This window comes from Takifugu rubripes, chromosome 18 (genome assembly GCF_901000725.2).
Source record: "Takifugu rubripes chromosome 18, fTakRub1.2, whole genome shotgun sequence".
Lineage (NCBI taxonomy): Eukaryota > Metazoa > Chordata > Actinopteri > Tetraodontiformes > Tetraodontidae > Takifugu > Takifugu rubripes.
The window spans coordinates 3916388-3937330 of NC_042302.1; the positions used below are offsets into that span (position 1 = coordinate 3916388).

The window sequence follows — 20943 nt, forward strand, 5'->3', positions numbered from 1 at the left end:
TGGATTCAGCCAGTGTTACAAGGAAAACAAGCCCCCTCGGAGCGGAGAGATGAGTCACCTGCATGATGCCAAGATCACTCTAGTCAGAAACACTACGGCTATTTCTCAAAACAGGACACATTCCATATAGAAAGGTGATCAAACACCATTTCTGGCAAGGTGCCATTTATTTTACACAAACCATTCATCAATATTCACAGCTCCCGTCAACAGTAGGTGCGTCTGTCACCACTAGGGGGCAGTGGAGCGTGTCGCGCAGGAATGAGCGTTTCCTGCAAATGTCAGTCCGCCTTACTGTCACGGCCTCTCCTCCTCTTCCTCATCCCCTCACAGGAAGTCGTACAAGTACTTGATAATATCGAAATTCACCGTCCTGAAAGACAAGAAGGACTGTCAGTGAAAAGTCTGGCGGTTGATCCCGGCGGCGTTTGCTCCACACACCTGGAGATGGCACAGATGAAGTCCATGGAAACGGAACATTTGTATTTCGGGGCATCGAGCTGGTCGTCATGGCTGACCTTAGTCAAGAGCTGCAGGGTCACCAGAGAGGAGATCTAAATGGAGAGAGGACGGAGGTGTGTTCAACCATCGGAGCCCGAAGCACAAATGGGGTCGGGCCTGGTTTTATAATAAACACTCGTGACCATATGGGTCAAAAACTGGGCGAAGCTTCGGTCACGTCTGTTTCAACTTTAAACTGGGCCACTTGCACTAAAAAAAAACCAAAACATGTGAAACATTTCAACTGCTTGTTGTAGAGTGTATGTTCCATTTTCTTGTGTGGCAAATGAGGGAAGAAATTAAATAATTCAAATGGTTTTGTACAGAAACACAGCAGCTCTAAATATAACCCAGGAAGTGGTACAGTAGATAAGAGAAGGCTCTACATCCACAGGGAGACTACAGACACAGGTTAACCACTCAACCTCCTCGGCAGAGGTCATTTTTTACGATTATCGGACAGGACACTGAAGGCATCTCATGTCAAAAACAAAGTGTAGCGACCTGAGAGACTGAAGACATAAATATTCAACATCTGTCGTTGCACCGGACCTGAGAGAAGATGCTGGCAGAGGGGGCCACTCTGCTGTCCACCACGCTGTAGAAAATGGCGAGCAGGCGGTCCAGAGGGAAAGGCTTTGGCCCCAGGAGGTGGTTACTCGTCTGAACCAGCGACAGGTTGAATTAGAACTCATAATCTCAAACATCATCGCAGGTGTGGCTTTGCTTTACCTTTTCATTTTTCTTCAAGAAGTTAGTTTTCCTTATTTTACCGTGGTGCTGTGGGGACAAAAGCCGAGGTTGTTCACGAATCCCACGGCCACCATAACCCAGGGAGTGTCAATAATAACCACGAACTCTCCTCACACCTTTACGAAGAAGCGTTTGTCCGTGCGTGCAGGGTTGTAGGAGGCCAGATAAGCAGCGATCAACAGGAACTTGGAGTAATAAGGCAGTTCGATGTGAGTGTGAGCAGATAAACCTGAAAGGAAGAGAAACGCACCACTGGTGATCAGCTGCACAGCATCAGCGCTCCCAGTTAGCCATGGAACATCTGTCACGTACGTCACCGAGGGCGACGGGGACCGAGAGTGCGTCCGTACCTCTCAACGCTCCGCACTCCTTCTCCTCCATTTGCTGCATCTGCTCCCACTGGAGACTGATGGGGGGGGGGGGGAATGATGAGAAAACAGCAGCTGGTCGGACAACTGAGGTGAGACGGGTCAAACCTGGACACTTCGCGCAGGTAGACGGTCTGCATGGCTCTTTTCAGATGAGGCTCGATGTTCCTCCACAGTTTGTGCGTGTCCGTCTCTTTGGCTGCAGACCCGCCCGGGGGGAAAAAGCAGGAAGAGAAAGTGGAACAATAGAAGACAGGATGAGACCCCGAGGCAGCGGCAGACAAGTAATTAAGGTCTAAATCATGAAACAACAGCCGTGAAAGTGGTGGTGAGGACACGTCGGTGCCGTTTAAAAACTTTCTCTTTGATTTCCTGAACTCGTTTGACAGATCCTCCCGCAAAAAAGGGGCACTTTTAAAATTTGATCAGCTGTCAGATGAACGAATGCACCCGTTTCATAATTTACCTCTTCCTTCCAACAGCGGCTCGCAGAACTTTGAGAAGTTGAGCGCCGCCTTGAAATGGAAGAAGGGGGAAAGAGGTCGTTAGTCACGCGGGGACGGTAACGAGGGGCCGAGAGATTTAAGCTTCTGACCAGGTGACGCAGCTCTCTGAGGTCACGACAGACGGAGTAAAAGACTCCCAGCAGGATGTTGATGTAGGAGGAGTAAAGCTCTGCTGAGTAGGAAGGATGTCTGTCCCGGGATAAGATCTGATGCAGCTCACCTACACGCAAAATAAACACAATCACGATTAAAAAAGTTGATTAAAAAAACTGTCTAAACTAGTCTAAATTCTCCGGAGCCACTTCTGTGGTGATCAAGTATGAATTTCTCTCCCTTCCGAAGGTGTCGGAACAAAATCACAGGTACAAAATCGCACATCTCGCGGCGCACCTGCAAAATACGCGGCGCTAACATGCACGCGGCGAGCTGGGAATCAGTCTGGAGGCCCGCGGCTGGCGCAGCAGGCGCCGCCATCCTACCTTTGCTGTAGTCGGGGAAATGGAGCAGAAGGGGCTCTAAACAGCCGGTGTTGGGCCGGAACTTGTCCCAGACGATCTCACTGAGGAGGATGACGGTGATGTTGTCCTCCACCTGCAGACGCCAGATGTGTGACAGCGTTGATGACGTCCTTAAACAAAGAGGCTGCTGCAGCGGTTTGATCGCAGGATTGGTTAATTAATCCTGGAGAGACTTAACAGGTACCTGCAGTCGCCCTTTTTTTTTTTTTTTAAATTGCCACTCATCTGAGTTAAATTTAAGTTAATCACCATCAAACTGGTGCCAAACAATCTCAACATAACTGTTGTTTACAGCAATATATTCAGCCGACAACAGAAAAACTCAATAAATCACATAATTGGATGTAGGATGTAGCGAGAGGGGGCAGACCGACGGCAACGCCCATTTTACTCTGAAAAAATACACTCCGGACAGTAATCAGGGATCATAATAATGGAGATTACAGGCACAACAGTCCTCCACGAGCCCATTATTCTTCATGTGCCAGTCAAGCTGCACTCTAATTATCACTTCATAATCCCCATTAGACGGCGTTGAAGGGGCCCGATGCCGAGATGGCCGATTCTTCAACATCCCCCAAACACCAGCTTTCGTTTAAATAAAACACACATCCTCTCAACGTCTCGCACTGTCTTGTGGCTTTAGTTTCAGTGCCGTGCCCGGCTGTCCCCCGAGATCCACACGCTCGGCTGAAGGTCGTTCATTACCAGAACGGCTCTTCTGCTTCCTCTTTATCATCCACGCAGAGCAAAAAGGAACAACAGAGCTCGATAACAAATGCAAAGGGGCTGCTGCACTGTCTCACCAGCTCCTGAAGGCGGAGGAAAGCAGGGAGGATGTTGGCATCGGCATCTCTCAGAAGTTCGGCTTTTTCCATCACCTGAAATACATTTTGTCTTCATTCTTGTGCAACAGCCACATTCAGCAGAAAAGCTTTGCAGTGGTTCACAATTGTGGAAACAATTTCCCGTGCTGGCTTTAAATTTGGACTCTCTTCAGGTTAACACATCTGTCCAGCACCCAATTACATAACTTATCACTGCTAATAATATCAACAGGATCACGTCGGCGTAGTAATCTTGACGTCGGGGCCTATATTTGACATGGCGCGCCAGGGCTGATCTCAGGTCGGTGCACTCACGATGTATCGCGTCTGCTTGGCAGGAGACTGGGAGCACTGCTGCCTGTAGACGCGCACAAAGTCGGACAGGGAGGGACTGCGGGGGAGCCGAGAGGCCGCGTCGTCACCAAAGAAGGACCGCAGCACGTGCTCAAAAAGCAACGCAGCGGACACGCATTCCACGCAGCTGACGGCGGCATGAGGCAACTTAAGGGGAAAGAGAAAGGATGACGCACACTCGCTTTTTCTGAGGATCCATTCTCTACGTATCAGGTCCAGCTCTCACCTCAAGTTCCCTCAGCAAAACCTGCATCACGTAACTCTTGCCTGACGCCTGATGGCCATAGATGAAGATGGAGGGGTAGCTGTACTGGTCAGGCTACAGGGGCAAAACACAGCACCAGTTACACTCACAAAAACAAACAAGCTCTCATCTCATGGCTGAAAATGAAGATCGGTATCAAGAATGGAGCTTAAATTTCCCTCGGGGAAGAGTGATAATACCCTAAAACAACATTGTAGAGTAGCAAGATTATTCTACGTAGTTGGAGGTCAACGCTTGCAACATCTCCTACATCAGCACACCCACCTCTCCCATCAGCGACAGCAGCATCCCCGCCTGGACCTCTCTGCTGGGCAGCTGCTCTGCTGCCTGCCGGAGCCTCTCTTCATCATAGCCTGGCTGCTGTAACACCGCCGTCATCCTCACACCGTCTACAACAACACACACATTCCGCTCTGAACACATCTGGACGTGCGGATAAAGGAACAACCGGTTAGCTTAGGATGCCACACTCTCACGAAAACTTACGTCGGCCTCAAAAACGAAATGAAACGTTGAGTAAGATTTTAAAAAATAGTTATTGGCTGGAAATAAAAGCGACGCGTATAGGAAGATCCATACTTTTGTAAACGTGTGTCCAAACGAAGCGAAAAGAATAAAAAGTAAACAAGGAAACAGTCAAACGAGATGTCTTAAAGCTTTCCCGCGCGCCTTCAGATTACGTCAAATGACGCTTATTAACAGCAGCCAATCAGAAGTCACGTATGGAATCAGAGGCTTATGGGTAACGTAGTTTAAAATAGAAAGATTGTTTGATACACGAAAATCTGTGATTTTGGTAAAGTATACCTAATTTTTGTTAGTTTTCGACCGAATTTTGTCAGGCGATTTTTAGTAAAATGGACTTTAATTCAATCAGTCGGAATGATTGTTATTGTGTTTGTTTTTGTCTAATCCACAAGACAACAGAATCCAAAAGCCAATAATGACGACCGTAAGAGTATAATTAAGGCTGAATATAGTCACCGCGGCCCTATGCCAGATTTATTATGGTTTTATTACAGTTCTATATTACAAACCTGCCCTTAAACAGTTCATTATTGCTGCTGCTGTGTTGGTAGTGTGAATAATCTTTCATTACAGTTTCCTGCATCCAGCTGCTGGCACATATTCCCTCACTCGAAATCATTGTAGAATGTCTGTTTAAGAATTCACGAGTGTGAAGCTGCCGGTATAATACGTCAGCCTCGGATTAAGGGCTGTGGGTTGGCCGATAATAACCAGGCCTATCCTCCCAGTCTGCTTCAATCGGATCTGAGCTGCGGTCAGTTCGGCGTCGAGGCGTCACGGACGAACCGTTTGAGCCAGATCTGGATGACAGAACCGAAGCTTGAGCGCGGAATGTCCAAGTGAACAGAGTGCAGAAATGTGATTTCTCTGCATTCGGAAAAGAGGTTCTGAAGCGTTTGCTCCGACGCGCACGCTTCGTTTTGGTGATGAGAATCGGAGGAAAACAGCAGAAGAGCAGAAATTCCGACCGTGCCATGGATGCCGGAGCACAGGTTCTGTGACTCCGCAGCCACGAAGAATAAAACACAGATAAAAACCAAAGGGTGCGACCTGTCCGAAGTTCTGCAGCACGGAGCGGTGCCTTACTCGGATCAGATGCGCCAGATGTGAGTTCGAGGGCAGGATCATCGTTCCGGAGGACCGCGCAGAACCCCTTTAACCCGGAGGATGATCCCCGGGGCCCCCAGCACGACCATGCTCCCCGCCTCCGAGGCTGCCAAGATCTATCAGACCAACTACGTGCGCAACTCCCGCGCCATCGGCGTCCTCTGGGCCATCTTCACCATCCTCTTCGCAATCGTCAACGTGGTGTGCTTCATACAGCCCTACTGGATCGGGGACGGAGCGGACACTCCGCAGGCGGGCTACTTCGGTCTGTTCCACTACTGCATCGGGAACGGGCTGTCCCGGGACTTGACCTGTCAGGGCAGCTTCACCGAGTTCAGCGCCATCCCGTCCAGTGCGTTCAAGGCCGCCTCCTTCTTCATCGGCATGTCCATGGTGCTGGTCCTCACCTGCATCGGCTGCTTCGCCCTCTTCTTCTTCTGCAGCACCGGGACGGTGTACAAGATCTGCGGGTGGATGCAGCTGGCAGCAGGTAGGAGACTGTCCGCACCGGACCCACATCGTTTTCCTGCCGTTACAATCCACAATTCACTTTCCCCTTATATTGATTCACCGAGTGTAGATTGATGTACAGGCTCCGTGGTCAGTTTGTACTAAAACAAAAAACAAAAGAAAAGAAATCGTTAAAGAAAAATGACATCTACCTGCTTATTTGGTTCAATGTTTGACACATCAACAACACTGTTACTAATCAGCCAATAAGAGCAATCATCGTATCACAAAGCCGCTCAGAAACAGGTAAGTCTGTTTAGGAGCAGAGTCGGAGTAAACCAAGTCAAATACTCCTTAAAAACGGGCAGATTGTGCCTATTTTATTTCTTTACTTATTTTTTGTCAGGTTTCCAGCCTGCTTGCTGGAGCGGTTGGAGAATTTCTGCCAAGTTGTTCATGTCCTTCCAGATTTAACAGTTGGAATATCAAGTGCAGCTCAGCTTAATTCATCAGCCCAGACTTTAGAAATGAGCTATATGACCTTTAGAAGGGTTACAGAATTTTCTCTTTACTATCAGAAAAATGTATTTTTACTTCACCTTTTTTAGTTTTGTCATACTGTTCCCCCCTCATTTATGTTATTAGCCTTATAAAGCAAACATCAAAGAAATGACACCATAACAGCAAATAGCAGGAAACAAATCATCTTTCCCTTCATTTTATATGTCTACATTACCCAAAATGCTTTACACCTCCTTAGTGCATTCTTGTTGAGGATGTGGTGTCATCTGCAAACACATGTATGTTTCAATAAGCTAAAGCAGCTATAAGATGACCAAAACATCTCAGATTTTAAAAGATATGAAGATATTCACACACATAATATTGTTTTAATAACTTAAAAAAGTCTCTAAAATATGTTTATGTGTATTTTAAGCTCATTGCGAGTGTTGGTTGTTGCCCTCAGAAGCATTTTTAGTCATTCAGAATGTGTACACTCCTATAACTGACAACTATTATTGAGATATTAACTCTTTTGGACTCTTTCTTTTTACCTGAGTAGAGACATTGGACAGCTGTTTCTTGGTATAGTAATTATTGTATATTGTATGTAATACAACAATTTTACATGTAAAAAGTTTACTTAAAATGTGTACAAAAAATGTTCAAATGGTAGCCTTTTGAACTGTGACCTGTTAGCAGCTCCTATTACCAGTTTGTCCCTAAATTGATGGACTACATTACCCACGATGCACCAGGTTAGTCAGTCTGAAATTTCAAATTTTTTTTTTTTTTCAGCAATCATTGTTCCATGTAGGGGCACTTGTTAAAGTATAAATAAAAGGAGGCCTTGGCTACTCAAAGTGAATAAACGTTCAAACAACACTCAAAATAAATTCACCTAAAATCAAGAATATAAATGTCCAAATCCATGAAAGAGGCCCCTGTGGGAGGCAAGAACCTGCAGGCACTGACCCTAACCCCGCAGGCTCACTTCTTATGGTGATAAAAGCCACGGGGACACCTCTCTCTCCTTGCCAAACGAATTTTGAACCATCCATCTCGCCCGTGAGTTAACTGCCCGTCTCGCTCGCTCTCTCCCTTAATCTCTGCCTCTCTCGCTCAAATCCCACCAAGATTGTGAAAACACCCACCGTGTCAGGTGTCATTCCCGGGGTTAACGGACGGCTGTGATGTGGTTTAAAAGTCAGCTCGGCGCCGAGACGCGTCCCGAATGTCTGATGAGCACTTCCAGTCCAGACCAAGAGAATTCACAACCTCGAAAAAATCTACAGATTTGTGTTGAATTAAGGAGAATCGACCTCCAGGTTGGGACCAGGTGGATAAAGCGTGGCGTGACACCATTTTTCCGGGGCACGTGATGAAGCCGTGCTCACAAACTTGTCGATGCGGGGACACTGATAACGCTATCATAAAGCATCCGTGATGCTGGGGCAGCTGAGGTTAGAACGACCCCGCTGCTGCTCATTGGCGCTCGATAACCTGGGCGCTCTCCAGAGCTCTGACGGCCATCTGGTCCCCCTCCATGTAAACACAAACACGCAGCAACTTTGCCACGGCACGAACAGATGCCCTTTTTCAGAGGCTGTAGAGCCACAAATCCATAGAATCAGCAGCGGGCGAAGCTGAAGAGCTTCCAAAGCTCGGCCCGGGTCCTGGTCCTCTGACCGGCCGCTCCATGTGCAGTAAGTGGTGCCTCTCATGGTGCTCTCTGCCTGCCAATAGCCCGACGTTCTGGGCCAGAAATAAAAGCTCCATTTGGTAGCTGGAGGTTTATTGATCCAAATGTTGCTCCTCAGGATGTCAGGGGACATCTGCAGGAGGGAACACAGGCCCTCTGTTTTCCTGATAACACGTTTGATAAAGCTAACCGACTGATATTATTACATATGAAAGCCCGCTGCGCCGGCGGTTATTCAATTTTACACCTCTTCAGATAGCAGAGCCGAGCTTGATGCTTATCGCCGTGTCTGGGGAAGGATATGCCGCATGTGAGGGGGAGGAGGATAAAGAATGCGAGGCGAAGATGCTAACAGGGTGTGTGTGCTATTTCTGTCCCCAGCACAACATGAATTTTTGTGTCCTCAAGTTTTATTAGGCAGCATAATCTACGCTGGAGTTTAGCCCAAATAACCGCGGCTATCCATGTTAGCGTGTGCGTTCGTGCACACTCAGCAAGAAAGCGCTGGTGTACTGTCCTGCCCCGTGACCTAGGAGGACTCCATTCGGAGCTACAACAAATTTGGCATCGTCCTACAGAAATCAGACGTTAATCAGACGATCTGCTTTGTTGATCAAAGCAGATCGTTGATGTAAGAAAAAAGACGCACGGACGTGAGTCCGGGAGTGTTTTAGGGGGAGCAGCTAACACAACATCCTGTATTTTCGTGACTTTTTTACTTGTTCACTGAAAAAACGGACAAGTCTGAAAGGATTTACAGTGACGCAACATGAGACACACACACACACACACACACGCACACACACACACACACACACACATGGAAGCTATTAGCAGCAAAAATCCAAGCGATGCCAGCACCTGAGGGTTTTTAATGAAACACTCTTTCTGTTTGTTCCCTCTCTCCAAAAGTGCTCAGCTGGTTCCCTGCTGGCTCTCTGCCGTGCAGAAGAGAAAAGCAGCCTTCTTTTTTTTAAGCTAAGGCAGGAGGGAGGATGATTTTCAAACCAGTCGATGCAGACTGAAGGAAGAGCCAGCCGAGTCAGCTGAAAGGCTCGGATCTCCACTACAGCCTAATTCCGGGGCCGAGGATTAAGAAAAGGATCACCTCCTTTAACTAATGAGGATTTTAAAGGGACGGTCGAGCAACATGTGATCATTAGACGCTTCCAGTTACGTAACTGGTAACTCCTCATAAATCCCCATTGTGACTGGCCAGTCTAAAAATGGCTTTGAAGTTCAAAGCCATTTTTAAAGATCTCAATGTTAGAGGCATATAGCTTTGGAATTCTAAACATATAAGGCAATAAATGATAAGACACTATCATGAAAATCACATTCATAAATGCTTAAAAAGTGAATTTTAATGACTCAGATGGATGATCAGCGATCCACTTCCTATAGCTGTCATCTCAAAGATAAATACGATGCAAAGATGTCACAGAGGGCGTTTTTTTATGGGGCAGAGGATCCGGTGGAGAGGAGAGAAACATTCATTTGCACTGACGATTTCCTGGGAAACATTAGCCGTTCCGTAGTCGCCATAGAAAAGGCTTTGCTTTGGAGGATTTCCAGGCCTCCGATGGTTTGACGTGAGCGCTAAACTGCAGCATTTTTCTCCCTTAGGTTGATGGATAACAACCATATTTTATCACATTGCCATACTAACATTTGTTACATTCACTGCATGTTACATTATTGCTCTGTTAGCTGTTTTAGAAGCAGCATTAGAAGAAATAAACTGAGAAAATTTGCTCAAGCATAGCTGCTAACTGCTAATATCACCGTGATTCATTTCCCAAACTTTCTATTATTAAATCAGACCACATTGCTGCTTATATTAGCATTCAGCTGATATTTCAGCCACCCTGCTAAGCGAGAATAGCGTTTATGATGCTCGCAGCTTTGTCAGTTTGTATTCCAGGTGCAAGAAATGTGGTAGTTGAGTTCAGAAGTTAGTTTTTTGGTCACTTGTTAGGGTGAGCGGAAGTATACAAAGTGTCATAATCGGAGCAGAAGGATGTTTATGGACTCATTCGCATAAAATTGCTGTTAACGAGGGCAAATACGGAGAAACTGCTCTGATGCTATCAAGGTCACGTTCATCTGCTGCTGAAACCTGTTGATAATTGCAGTTGACGAGGAGTTGAAAATTAGCCGGGCTCTGACGGACCAGCAGGCCGGCGGTAAAGTGCGACTGTGTCTGATTGGGGAATGGCGAAGGTAGTTAGAGCCTTAAGTGTGAGTGACAGTCTTGATTGCAGAGTGGTTAGGACCTGAAATGAACAGTGAAAGACAGATTATGTGAGACGGGGCAACGCAGAAGAGCCTCGCAGCCAAATTGAAGAGACATCGAGAGCCTTCAGATCGTAATTCCAGAGCGGAAAGTCAGATTCATGTAGAGAGGGATGGCTATCCAACAAGCTCACTTTAGCATCACAAGGTGGCCTATGCTGATGATTTTGCATTCCATTTATTAGCTTTAAAAAAAGTCATTTAAAATGTCTTATGACTGTGGAAACTAATAATAAAGCCATGAAAATTAGCTTGCGATTAAATGTCTCAGCTTATTTTTGACATCTGGAAATGGAATGATTCAAAAGCAAAAGCCTCTGTCCTCCTCCTGAACATTAGCTAGTCGTATTTTATACATTTACACCATTTTATGCAGTTGTTGGAGCGTGGAGCATTGATGTAGCATCAGATAGCGAACAGGCAACATGACAACCGCCATCCCGGCTTAGAAGTCTAACAGGAGATGCGATGTAATATTTAGCGTCACCGTTGAGGCAACGGCCTGAAGGTTAACTACGAGGACAGGATGTGACCATGTTGGGAGCGCGATGGGCCGCCAGCCTCTCCTACAAAGAACACATCACTGTGGTTGCCATAGAACTAGTCCCAATCATCGAGGCCAAAGCAAGCCTGGAGAGATGAGACGCTATCCTCCAAACGGATGAGTGTAAATGTAACCTTCCCCAGAACACAACGGTGTTACAGAAACTCTGACTGACCAACCCCCCCCACTTCCCCCGGCTCTTCCCTGTAATCTCTGGGGACCTGTCGTGCTGAACCCACTAATAGCAAGGTCTTGGTCCCTCTCCGCTTCTCTGAGCCACGTTTCAGTGAGTGCTAACAGTTTGCCCAACTTCCGACTTGCATTTGGCCCTTATTTCCAGTTCATCCACCTTGACAGCGATTGACAGATAAAGAGGACTAGTAAAGGAATGCTTCAGTCAGCTGAGCGGCACTAACGTATTGCATTGTCTATATTTTAGGGGCTCTATTTAACACCAAATTGTGCATTCATTGCACAGTTCTGGATAACTGAGGCGGTGCTTTGGCGCAAAGAGATTAAAGTGCGAAATTCTGCCGTTGTTATTAAAAACTCTACAACTTGAACATTTAATTACACCCACAATTTGCTCGCGCGGAGCATCGAGCTTCCTCAACAGCGACGCTTCTGTCTGCGAGGCTGCTGTGATTTTCTGCAGCGGTTGCCAGAAGTAGGCCCCATGAATCTTTCATGAGATCTGGGGCTTTCATGTTTTCGCTGAGGCCAGAGACAGAAACGAGACCGCTTTCAAGGTCCGCTGGCATTTTCCAGAGTCCCTGCCGCCTCGTAAATTGGTGGGACGATGACGGGAAGTGTCCATTCGGCAGCCGGGGGACTCGGAGAGGGACGTCGTTGACGCTGATGTGGAGATAACGAAGTCCTTCCTGGAGTCTCTCCAGGGCGTAGAGCTCCTAAGCAGGTGCGAGTTACCGAGCAGCAGGAGCGCTAACAGCACGGGATTTGGACAGAAAATAGAGCACCAAAGAGACGTGATTGGCAGCTCTAGAGTCGACGACCCTTTGCGGTAATCTTCGCTGCTAGGTTAGCTTCGGCAGCACTTTGGTTCCCAATCTGCTGCCTTATCCCTTTCAATGCATCCCAGAGGGAGCGCCAGTAAAAAGCCTGCTCACCACAGAGCGAAGGATCAGTACAAATCCCCCGGCGGGGGAACGCGAGCGTCTCGAGGAGCAGGAGCTCGTCCCAGAGGAGAAAACAACACGTCTGTGTTTCCTGCTGCCTCCCGAGTCTGATGAAGAATGAGAAGAACTCATTATTCACAGAAGAGGAGATGATGAATACAGGAATTGTTCTGTTGCATCTGGGGGGAAATTTAACCATCTGTCAGTTAGTGGAGTTGTTTTTAATTCATCGGTCCCCTCAATTTTCATAAGTCCTGCAGAAACCAGGAATCTGGACCCAGTAAAATTCACAAAATAAGTCTCTCCGCAGCCTAAAACATCCGAGTTCCTGATTATCACGAGTCTAAAAGTCTAAAATCTATAGATTTTGCCATTTTTGGCAGGAAAAGTGGACGATCCTGCCTCTGATGGCCAATTAGACCCTGATATAACTTAATTACAAAAACAAATTCAATCATATCTTATCGTTGTCCACAGGTAAATGTCACATTAAATCCACACTTATTGGAACCACAAAGACAGAGAGAATACATTGAACCCCTCCCACCTATAATGTGTCGTGCTGCTAGTTGATGCATTCACTGTGGATGAACATTTCTCCAGACTGGGCAGACATCCCATCCGGAGGGGGCGGGGATGCTGATCCCTGGGGCCAGGATGGAGGAGACAGACGGACCATTTAGGCGGCCATGCAAGGACACCGTGACCCATCTAAAAAAGCCTCGGACAGGAGGTCACGTGTAAATCAATGCCTTGCGATTTTGAGGAATTTGCGAGATGGTATGAAAATGCTTCTCTGGAGGTTTTTAACTGCAGGTTCATATCTACTGATATGAATGTGTGGATCGCAGACCTCCCAACAGCAAACTGCCCCTCCGTCCCTCCTGTTTTATGGTTGTCGTAAAAAGGGTTCAGGTAAAAGTGCAAACTACTTTCAAATTTGTAGCCAGGATGAAAGCGATGCTTTGATGTTGCTCTGATTGTCTCCATAAGTCCGAATGATGCACAAGTGTCCTCAGGACAGGAAAATGTTTGACAGCTTCAGCCTCGATAAGGACGGCATCCACACTAGATTCCTCCGTGAGGAGGCTGGAGACGGCCTGTTGAAACCCGCCCATGAATCCGTCCGCTCCTGCTGGCTTTCCTCTCCTCTCAGACTGATGCATTTGATTCCCTGTGGAGGTTCTCAGGACTACAGGGAGGAACCGGTTGAAGAACAGTCCTTGCCGGAGGTTCTCTAATCGCTGAGTGACGTGTTTTTCCCAGGTGTTTTTTCCATTCTGGGGTTTGTTGACAGTCTCCGTTCTCCAAAGGTTACGGATCAGGAGTGTGGACTCTAAATGTGTCTCGCACTGCTGATGTTCTCAGGCAGCTAGAGATAGAGTTCGCTATGGAAACGCTCTTGGGGCCGAATGTGCACGAACGTCGACGCGCCTCGTGGGGTTTCAAGGTGCCTTAATGGATCTGCTGCCCCCTGGAGACCAGCCCTGCTTCAGGTCGAAACCTTAGCCAAGCTTTGGAGCAGCATGACAATTAGCTGGAAAAGAGAATTTTCTCACCACATCAAAGCAGGCCCAGGGAAGCGCTCGAGAAAGATCAAAGCAGCCTTAAACTGCCTCACGTTCCACCAGCGTCCATCCATCTGATGGGTGTCCTGCTGTCCAGCAGGGTTCCATATTTCCCTCTCACATCATTAGTCATCAGTTGTGCCGGATGTAAGACGGAGACTTTAAAGTAAGAAAAATAAAGAGGAGAACATGTTCTCCTCCACCATCAGCGCAGATCAGAGACCCATTAGAAGTCACTGAAATGGAGCGAAGCAATTCCCTCAGCCCGACTTCAAAGGCAGCCGCTTTTGGAGTGAAAACGGGGACAAGCGTTAAAGATTCAGAACCGCCGAAGTCATCAAGCACGCTGTCGCCACATCTGAGGGAGGCGGCGAGAGGACGGAGGGCGCTCAAGAAACAGCCGATCAAACGCCAAACCGCGGCTGGTGATTGTGACGGAAGGTTGGGCAAATCGGACCCATCCGTTCTGCTTGTCCCTCATGTTGAAAGTGTCTTTTCCCTTTGACCCTAAACACAACATTTATGGTTTTTTTGGGATAGGCAGATTTGTTCCTCCGGTTCTCCGGCAGCTGCTGAGCAACATCTGTTCCGTTCTGTTCTCTAGAGCTTGGGGAAAAGAAAAATCGGATTTTATCGTGTGGGGCTGCGGCGAGCGTGGCGGTGAGGCGCCTTGGCCTACTCCTCCGTAAACAAAGAAATCAGAGGGGGAACAGCAGGCAGCTCCTGTCCTCATCACACTCCTCAACATGGTTTGAGCTCAAATCAGCAGTGATTAAAGCTGGAAAACCTGGGAAAAATAGAGAGAGAGACGCGGAGCAACATCCAACGGGGCCACGAAGTCTCTGTTTGGATGCAACTTCTGAGGGTGCGTTTAGCAACGGGGGTCTCGCATTTCAAAGAAAGTACGGGAGGAAAACACGGCCTCCACCCAGGAGAGCTATAAGAACAACTTCTATGCACATTGTCTCTAAAAAAAGGATCGTTATGGCAGCACAGCTTTGGAAAAGGACCACAGAGGCCGTCTTCAATTAATGCTAATTTGTTTTATCGCACGACTTTACATAGATGGATACTTTCTGAAGCTAAATTGGAACCATTAGCATGTCCAGCTAACCAAGTTTATTGCCTCGTAAGCATGTTAAAGCATATAAATAGCGTTGGATAAATTCATTTATCTCAGAGCTACAGGAGCTAATGTTACTAATGGCTAAATATGGTGAATTTGTTTTTAAAAATTGACTCGCTAAACATGGCTCTCATTTTAGTTTCTGGATTTTAGCTTCGCTGCAGCAATTTTGCCGTTATTTGGAGATTCTATGATGGTTCACTGACTCAAAAGCAGCACTTTGACTCTGTTTGACCTGAACGACCTCTGTGTTACAGTCTTTTATGATGAAATTGTGTTTTGCCTTGAACCGATGGCAGCTCTTCCCTCTGAAACACGGTGACGCACTAACAATCTGAGTTCCTGGACTCACAGTTAACCCAGCACTCATGCCTGGGCTGCTCTCTCCACTCAGAGACCATTAGATAGTAAATTTGAGCCTCAATCAACTTTATTGTATTGCAGGAAGTAATCCACCCTCCAACTAGTTCATCAAGACTCCAGTGAGGATGGCAAAATCTCCCCTGGAAAGGTTAAAATCTCACAGTTCCATAGTGTCCGCGTCATTTTAACCCAGCGCGGCGCCTCTCAGGCTGTTATATATGTGTCTTTTAATCTAAAGCTACAGCTGCTTTGTTTCTCCTCACTAGGTGTTGATTATCTCCGCTCTTTGCATCTTTATCATCCGCAGCAGATGTTGGTTGCACGATGAATGCAAACGATCTTTTGTTTCAGCTGCTTGTGCCGGCGTGCATACGGAACAGCGACCTCGGCATCAGCATAGTAAAAAATAAATCAATAAATGAAATTATTGAATAAGGAAAGCATACATTTCCCTTGAGCCCATATGAAATTTAACCACTTGACTCATTTTTAAGACCTCGTAATCTCTGGTGTGTGATTTATTTTAAGCTCTGTTGACATTATTCATTTGATCCTCTTAATGTTGAGCCCCTGTCTGCTCTGCCACAGGTGACGGATTTACCGTTTACAGAAATAAACCTGTTTTAAGCGGACTATTTATTTGCTTATGAGGAATTTCTTCTGCACGCTGGTGCGTCCTGCAACATGCGGGATGAAAAAATCTGTGCGAGCGGCGGCGCATTAATCTGCTACACCAGCTAGCTGATAGTGTTCTCCTGATACCAGAGGTGTTAATGAGGCAGAGGAGGTGCACATCAAGATATCTCTGTTGGGGCTTGATATTGATTTTTGTGTTCCAGGCATTTGCACAGATGTTAAAATATTACGGCTAGCCCAGGTCTCCATAGGTCCCCGTAATGATGCTGTGAAACCTGGACCGCAGATGTGCAGCGAAACCAACACGCAAACACACATACTCTCTCGTGGAGCAACACGGCTCATGACAGAAGGGTAGAAACAGAAGGCTTCCTGCACCCATGTCTGCCAGTTTCTGCACTAATTAACTCCTTGTAATAATATTTGCTGTGCTGCACCTCGACGCCGATGTGCAACGCGTTCGTGATGAGCGCGACTCCCGGAATGGCACAAACACCTGCACCCAAACACGGCAGCTGTGAGACGAGCCTCAGTGTCGCGTGTGATGATTGGACACGCGTCCAGATTAGTTCGCCTCCTCCTTTGGTTGTCGCCGGCAACCGGTGTGTGTGTGCGCGCGCGCGCGCGCGCGCGTGTGTTCACAATCACCACGTTCTCCACCAGCAAATTCTCTTGTCGTCTCAATAAAAAATGAATTTCCCTCCTGATTGTTCAGGCAAACAGGAATCAAAGGGAAAAGTGACGGAGGGTTCACTGCGCACGTGCTCCGTCCGGCTGCTGCAGCTGTGGCCACATCAAAGCCGGGCTCCTGAGGAATTCTGGGAGATTTTTGCAACCTCACAACTAAAGTCTCCCGAGAGGAATCTGAGAGAGAATCACAGCCCCCCATTAGGCGGGGCTGGGGGAGTGAGGGGCAGGGAGGCTCCTCCTGCCTGTGTGGGGAAGAGTTCTCAGGGCTCTTCATCACCCCCCCCCCCCCCCCAGCAGCGTTGGAGGGCCGCCTCGCTGATTAAACAGCAGCGTTTTGCCACTCGACCTAAATCGCTGGAAGCGGTGGACGTGAACGCTGCTCAGCTGCCCCCCCCCCCCCCACCACCACCACCACGTGTGAGGCTTGTTTGAAGACTCCGAATGTCTGAGTTTCATAATGCTGTTTCATTATTTAGGGGCTGGGAACGCGTGGATGCTGGGATGAGGGGGATTTATTAAGCAGGAAACGAGGAGACTTAATGCATTAGAATGCGACTGAAAGCCATTTGTAGGACTGTTTGGAGCAGCAATGCTGCTGTGCGCCAAAGAACGTTCGCCTTGTCCTTCTGAGGGTTGGGTAGAATCAGATTGGACTTTTTAAATAAAAAAAAACGAGTTTTTCTGAGAAAAATAGATTTAAAAGTAGATGCTTTATGCAAAGGCCTGCGATGACGGCCTGGAGATTGCGACAGACCTGCGTCTCTGCGCAGCGGAGCCGGAGCAGAGATGGACATCTTGAGGCGTTCGGAGAGAGAGAAGAACCTCGGAGTCTCTTTGATCCCCTGCTCTTCATCTCAGAGTCGAGCTCTGTGGGAGATTTGAGACGGCTCGCAACTCATTCTATTAATATTACAGCTGAAGACCCTGCAGGAGCGCTCTGTTTACACGGGAGCGCGCAGCGCGCTGCACCAAAGCCGCTAATGCACCGTGAAGATGTGGTTAAATAAAGGAGAGGTGCGGTCGCGGCTGTGAATTTGTTGCTGATTCCTGCGACCCTGGCCAGGATAGTAGGCATCCTGAACGCATTTAAGCCTTTTCAGTAATTATAAATAATTACACTAATTATCTTTAGTGGCTGAACTTAATCAGATCTGAAGCACTTTCATCATAAAATGAGAATTAAAAGGAATTGAATGCTACAACCCACTTTAGGGTTGAATAGACTACATTTGCCAGAACGCATTGTGGCCATGAATTAAACGCAAAGTCTTGAAAGTACGATAAATTAATGAGTTAATGAAAAGGGGAATTCCTAAAAAGACATAAAGTTAAGATGAAACTGCTGCTGGACTCTGAAGAACAGGGAGGCTGCAGGGAAATGTAGTTGCTATGACACGCTCTAAAATCAATAGTTATCATTATGGGTTGTTGGTGGCCGAGCTGTCTCTCAAACCAGACCCTTAGCCTTGTTTTGCTAAGTTTGTGAGGACCCTCTCAATCTGATCCTGAATGTTTCAACATGTTGTGATTCAACAGCCCTTTTCACACTTCCGCCGTGTCGCCGTGGAAACGCGTCAGTGACCAAAGGGTTCTGGCTGCGTGAGTGAGTGCGAACATGAGAACAGCAGACGTGGTTCCACACCATCGTCCTCTCGCCGTCTGTGGCTGCCGGCCAGGCAGCACGCAGCTAATGAAGTCGGACATATTCTCCTCACACGTCTGAATCTTTTCGACACCGTCGTCACCTCCGTTCTGTCTCTGCTCTCCCCAAATTCCCTTTTTATGCGATTTATTTGTGCATTTCTGTGCCTCCTGGCGGCGGCGCTCACCTGTCTCACATTAGCTCCGCCCCTCTCCGGTAATGACGGGATTATAAAGGGATGTTATTTGGCACTATTATCCATTAGCACACTTGGAGCTAATGACCTGGTTTTATGCCCTATTTCATCTGTTAGCATAGCCTCTGAGAGCATGAGTCAAGCGACTGACCCAGGGTTGTGTCCTCTCCGTCCAGGTACGTGTCTGATCCTGGGCTGCATGATCTACCCAGACGGCTGGGACAGCGACGAGGTGAAGCGGATGTGCGGCGAGCAGACAGACAAGTACACCTTGGGGGCGTGCTCGATGCGCTGGGCCTACATCCTGGCCATCATGGGCATCATGGACGCTCTCATCCTGTCCTTCCTGGCCTTCGTCCTGGGCAACCGTCAGGACAGTCTGATGTCCGAGGAGCTGCTGGGAGACAGTAAGAAGTGTTTCACTTGTGCTTATAGATGACAAATGTTTCCCTTCAGGGGGAATTTATAGGGGAATTCCAAATCTCTGAGCGTCTCTTAGTGCACAAATTTGATTCTGCTCAGTTTTTATATACAGGAATGCTAAAAAACACATCAAAATCCCAATCATTGACTCTCCCTGAAAGCTTTTAGAGCAGGTGAAGGAGTAGCAGGTGAAGGAGTAAAAGAGAGGAGAATAGAGCTAAAGGTGATGCAGTGAGAGGAAGATGAGCTTCAGAGAGGAAGAACACACCGATATCAGGGGTTAATTGACGCCTGGGGGATGCTGGACAGAGTCATGAATCACTAATGGCTGTTTACACCAATAACTGCCAGAGTGTCCAGATGAATCATGTCCTTTCAGCCGGGATGAGACAAAACCCACTGTGACAAAGACAGAGAGACAGTGAGGAAGAGGAGGCAGATGTGAATGATGGGCACTGAAAATAAATAGAATGTGGGAGGAAGAAATTGACCGTCGTCCATCAGGTTAATCAGGATTTAATTATGCCCCCCCCACCCCGCTGATGAAGTGTTGCTGAATCCTCTCTTTCCCCCACAGAGAGTGGAAATAACGCCATATAACGCCTGGAAAAGTCCAATTTAAGAGAAAAGTAAGTTGCAGTTTGCATCCTCACCGCTAGGTGGCTCCAAATCAACACACAAACAGCTTTCATGTGATTTTCCCATCATTTCTGCAGGCGGTGCTACCTTGATACGACGTTGCTTCGGGATCAACCTGGTGCGGATGCAGCTCCGGTGTGCGGGACCAGAACACAGGAGGAAGGCGAGCAGGAGAAGGAACATTTAAAGTAGCCTCCTCGCTCATCTCAGATTCCTTAAAAACTCGTTTTTGGTGTTTACACGTGTTGTCTCGGTGATCAGACTGAACGTCTGTGTGTGTGTGTGTGTGTGTGTGAGTGAGTGTGTGCAGGCTGCACGGCCTGATTCTGTGGTAACTGCTGCAGGACAGAAGCTGCAGGACGCTCAAACCGAATCAGATCAAAGCGAATTATCCACAATTTGACCGACACAAATCGGAACTGAACAGACTGGAGGTGACGGAGGCGTCGCATCGTTCTTAACAAACTCCCAAACGCTTCATTTAAACAGCACCAGAGAAGGGAAGATGGCGGATCTCTTGTAATAAAAAACATCTGTGACTGAATCAAAGACGCTAATGTGAAGTTTTGTGTAGATATTTTACGTCTCCGTTGAAATGTTCACTTTGAAGTGTCACCACTGCAGCATTAGCGTGTGCCATAACCGTGACCCGACATTATTGGTGAACTCAAAAGGGCTGCAGAAAAGATGAAGTGGACGTGATCTAGAGATGCTAAAGTTTCCGTGTGGTGTTTATTTTAGGCCTGTTATGTTCACTGTCGCTATGCTAAGAGAGCTAGCTCCCCAAATGGGAGGATTAAAATCTAAAACTGTTATCGTGACTATATGACTGTACAAAACAGATACACTTTTAAAACAAAATTAAAAAAAAATCTCAAGGGAAATTTGCTTATTTGCTTTCTGATAAAGAGTTCAAGTGAAAATACATATGTTTATACTACATGTTAGCTTAAAGCTTCAAGTCCTGGGAATCACTAGCATATTGAAAACAGTTCAGAATACAGCTGTTATAAAAAACTTTGTTGGTTAATTTAAGCTTTTATACATTTCTAGTTGAATGTTGTGATAGCCATTTTAGGTAAACGTGACCTTTGGATTTTGTGAGGGTTTCTACTACAGCGCTCTTAGCGTAGCATAGCTTCCAATTGTTAAAAAAGGATGCAGAAAACAATCGACCTGATTCCAGAATAAAATATATATTCAACCTGTGCTGAGATTTGAATTATGCTTCAAAGACTTGAATTTATTTTAAAATTACCATTGGAAAAAAGTCGTGTTTGCTCAAAACTCTCAGGCGGAAAGCTA

General features: G+C 47.0%; 2 protein-coding genes and 1 long non-coding RNA gene across 7 annotated transcripts; 1 reads left to right on the forward strand and 2 right to left on the reverse strand.

Moving 5' to 3' along the window:
- Positions 1–125: 125 nt before the first annotated feature.
- Positions 126–5835, reverse strand: orc5 (origin recognition complex, subunit 5). 4 transcript variants are annotated; one of them, XM_029825708.1, is made up of 15 exons: positions 5707–5835; positions 4357–4481; positions 4054–4146; positions 3789–3974; positions 3453–3527; positions 2608–2719; positions 2218–2348; positions 2089–2137; positions 1731–1821; positions 1605–1660; positions 1371–1483; positions 1234–1281; positions 1054–1164; positions 442–554; positions 126–373 (listed from the first exon to the last, which is right to left on the reverse strand). In XM_029825708.1, the coding sequence occupies exons 2-15, from the start codon at positions 4468–4470 to the stop codon at positions 328–330; spliced, it is 1338 nt and encodes a 445-aa protein (XP_029681568.1). In that variant the 5' UTR covers positions 4471–4481; positions 5707–5835; the 3' UTR covers positions 126–327. The 4 variants fall into 4 exon arrangements, with proteins under 4 accessions (XP_029681568.1, XP_003972758.2, XP_029681567.1 ...); XM_003972709.3 differs by lacking the exon at positions 5707–5835 and adding an exon at positions 4579–4790; XM_029825707.1 differs by lacking the exon at positions 5707–5835 and adding an exon at positions 4672–4756.
- On the forward strand, positions 5751–20184 carry lhfpl3 (LHFPL tetraspan subfamily member 3). Its single transcript, XM_003972766.3, has 4 exons — positions 5751–6217; positions 18753–18983; positions 19577–19628; positions 19716–20184. Exons 1-3 carry the CDS (start codon positions 5788–5790, stop codon positions 19597–19599), a joined length of 684 nt encoding a protein of 227 aa, XP_003972815.2. The 5' UTR covers positions 5751–5787; the 3' UTR covers positions 19600–19628; positions 19716–20184.
- Positions 9873–13529, reverse strand: LOC115246675 (uncharacterized). 2 transcript variants are annotated; one of them, XR_003885766.1, is made up of 3 exons: positions 12903–13525; positions 11800–12462; positions 9873–10656 (listed from the first exon to the last, which is right to left on the reverse strand). It is a non-coding gene; the product is annotated as an uncharacterized lncRNA (long non-coding RNA). The 2 variants fall into 2 exon arrangements; XR_003885765.1 differs by lacking the exon at positions 9873–10656 and having other exon boundaries at positions 11908–12462; positions 12903–13529.
- Positions 20185–20943: the final 759 nt, after the last annotated feature.